General features: G+C 43.0%; 1 protein-coding gene across 1 annotated transcript in view; it reads left to right on the top strand.

Annotated features, from left to right (window-relative positions):
- Window positions 1-2,882: 2,882 nt before the first annotated feature.
- PLA2G15 (phospholipase A2, group XV) overlaps window positions 2,883-3,090 on the top strand; it is an 18,858-nt gene continuing 18,650 nt past the window's right edge. The window contains exon 1 of the mRNA XM_010585218.1: window positions 2,883-3,042. Coding sequence (XP_010583520.1) covers window positions 2,883-3,042 — 160 coding nt within the window. The remainder of the gene's footprint in view (window positions 3,043-3,090) is intronic.

The following is a 3,090-nucleotide window of genomic DNA, read 5'->3' as shown; positions in this document are numbered from 1 at the left end:
TATGGATAATGACTTTTTTCACCTCGTATATAAGTGAAAAAGGTGCAGTACTGCTTTTATCAGTAGTTTCAACTGTAACAACTTCCTTTTTTCAATTCTAGCCAGCTTTGGACACAAAACATGTGAAGGAAGCAGTATATAGCACGTACTTTTTATAATAATAAGCTTGCTGGTATTTTACTGGCAGTTCAGACTTGTAGGTGGTTCTGTTATTTCTTGAATTTGCCTTGGATGATGACTAGTAGAATTCGGTCGTGTCGCTACACATTGTCATGTTCCTGAATTGCAGTTAATCTACAAATGCCCTGCTGTCAAGTCATTCTTTGTGGAGAAAGAGCTGGATTGCCCTTCTAACAAAACAGCACTTAGAAATAGTTACACTGACTCGATTAACAGCAGGGTATCATCAACTGTAAAGCAATGCTAAGGGACTTTTCAGTGTGTCAAGGTTCCTTGTGTTTGTTGGTGTAAGTGACAAGAAGACCAGGCACTCAATGTGAAAACAGAAATTTGCTGTGCATATTTAAACAACCTTACAAAGGCAAAGAGCTTAATTTACTTTGTTTTTGAATGTGAACGGTCCTGATCTCCCAAAAGGAGACAATAAGAGAAATAACTAACATACACTACTTGATTCATCAGCTGAAAGACCATTATCTAAAGAGCGTGGGCTTGCAGAGCAGGAGGAATAGCAATTATGTGCTTAGCTGACCTTCCCTGGCCAAGAATAAGATGGAAAGGTTTTTAGTATGAAGTATGAAGATATTCCCAGCTGCCAGAACAGCACACAGATTTGTAAAAGAAGTATCAAAACTGATTTTAATTGAGTATGGAAATGTCTCTGTGTGATATCTTGAGTAGAATCAGTAAAGCAATGGTTACAAAAATGACACGTGATGATCAAGGACACAAATAAGAGCAATCAAACTGGTAAACACTGACAAATGCAGTGTTCACCTCAAGACCAAAAGGCCTGGGCTCTGAGAGGCCTACAGCAGAAATGCCTTATCTACAGAAGACCTGCCTTCGGGTAACAGGAAGAAGGCAGCAAGTTTACAGTAAGTCATACAGGCCATTCTTCTTTCTGTTAGCTCAGCAGATAGGAAGACAGTTACTTCAAAAGGATGGAACAAAGACAACAGGCAGTGAGCTTGCCCAAAACTTACGGACGATGAAATAAAAGACTAAGACAAAAAAAAAAATCATAATAACTCACTCCTAAAAGGCATAGAAAATCTGTCTAAAAACTGCTTTGATGCTACCCAAGGGAACCCAAGAGATGCAGTGGGGACCTGACAGCTGCCATTCCTTGAACTTCGTGTCATAGCACACGTGATCCTGGCCCGACTATTTGGACACATGCATTTTGGGGCTTTTGAGTAAAGGGGTATGACAGAATGACTGTGAGTGACTGAAATCAGTTTTCTTTAAATACTGTTTTACCCTTCCATAAGCTCTTTCACTGCATTTTGTAACATTTAATTCCTACACCAGGATCAATGTTGCAATCAGTTTTACAGTCAGTCATACTTGCACGTCCTGTAGTTTGTTTCAGCAGGAGGTCATTTCAAGTCAACACTTGCATGGTGACTAAGCACCTGTCTTTGGGACAGGCTGTTGGGTTTGTTGGATGTTGACACCTTTCCACTCATTGTAAATACACAAGGTGTGGCAGCTGCCTTGAAAAAAGTAAGTCTAGATTTAGACTTAGCCTTAGCTTCCTTGAGTGATTTGTTGCATTTTCTTCCTCTGTCTTATTTCAGGAGAAAGATGTGTTATCCTCCTCCTTCCATGTCAAAGCCAAGCCACCCCCATCATTTTTCTAACCTTCTGTCAATAGACTACGTATATGCTTTACCAGATTCTGACTTCATGCACAATCTTTTCAACATGCCTTTCTGCAGCAGTTATAAATGTTGTTGAATACTGAATTCAATGAGGCAAGAACAGCTTCAATTTTATACCTTACAGTGTGTATAGCTGGTAAGAGTTACCAATTCAATGAGTAGTTTTCTACTTCTACTTGCCTCTCACTCCCCTGTCTTCATTTGTGATACTGTTCATGCTACCATTCGAGGTAGGAATATTTCTGAAATTAGTAGACACACTGAGGGATGTAGGAAGCTGTGAAGCAGAAACTGTAGTGCCCTTGTTGCAAAGTAACCCTATCAGAAATAGCTTTACCCTGAGCATGAATTGGTAACACCTGGCTCAGAACATACATTTTCATAGCAGTAGTAGGTACGTGAGTGAACCAAGGAAACCTTGTCTTGCCCATGAGCACAATCATGACTGATCATGAGATGTGATCACACTGCTACCAAGTACTATTTTTTTCTCCATTTAGTTTCTGCTTCCGTGGATACCCTTCTTCCTCCCCTTCAACAACCAGACACCCACCAAACGACACGTACTTAATACTGAGCACATAACTCCCACTAACTGGTATTGCTGAAGCGCAAAGGCTTATATCCTTTCTGGTTTTAAATGACTGTAATTACAAGTCTACCTGTCCTTGTTATGCATATAAAGGCCTAACGATTTTTTGTTAGGATTGCCAAATGCCTGACCTCAATGATACTCTGTACCAATTAGCTGTCACATTAGTCAGGTGTTGCCCGAAGTACAGCTATGCCCATGAGCTTTTGTATCGGATACCCTGTCCCTCGACTGTGTAAGACTAAAATTCCTAGCTCTGCTAAGTATTTTTGTTTTTCCTTAAGCCATTCTGACCATGCCGCTCACGGGCTACCTATTTTTATGCACAAGTTTTGCAGCAAACGCCCCTTACTTCACTTTCAGAAATCGTCACGATCACACAGCTGTAGATGTAGTAACGTGAGACAAAAGGTGTTCCTCCCGCAGCACGTCTCCCTCCCTAAATGCGTGCTGCCAGCCGGGACCAGAGGCCTCAGCCCGCACCTGCGGGGCGCCCTACCTGTCCGCTATGCCTCACACGGGCCAGGCCCGGGCCGCGGCTGCGGCACGGGCCGCGGCAGCCGGGGCCCTCCGAAAGGCAGGGGGTCCGCCACATTTACAGAGGTTTCTGCGGGGCCGGGCCCCCAGCGGGGCCGTCGCGGCTGAGGGGAG

The sequence above is a fragment of the Haliaeetus leucocephalus genome, unplaced genomic scaffold (genome assembly GCF_000737465.1).
Source record: "Haliaeetus leucocephalus isolate CR32 unplaced genomic scaffold, Haliaeetus_leucocephalus-4.0 Scaffold92, whole genome shotgun sequence".
Taxonomy (NCBI): Eukaryota; Metazoa; Chordata; class Aves; order Accipitriformes; family Accipitridae; genus Haliaeetus; species Haliaeetus leucocephalus.
Note: the sequence above shows the minus strand (reverse complement) of the source record. Positions and strands in the feature narration are given on the sequence as shown.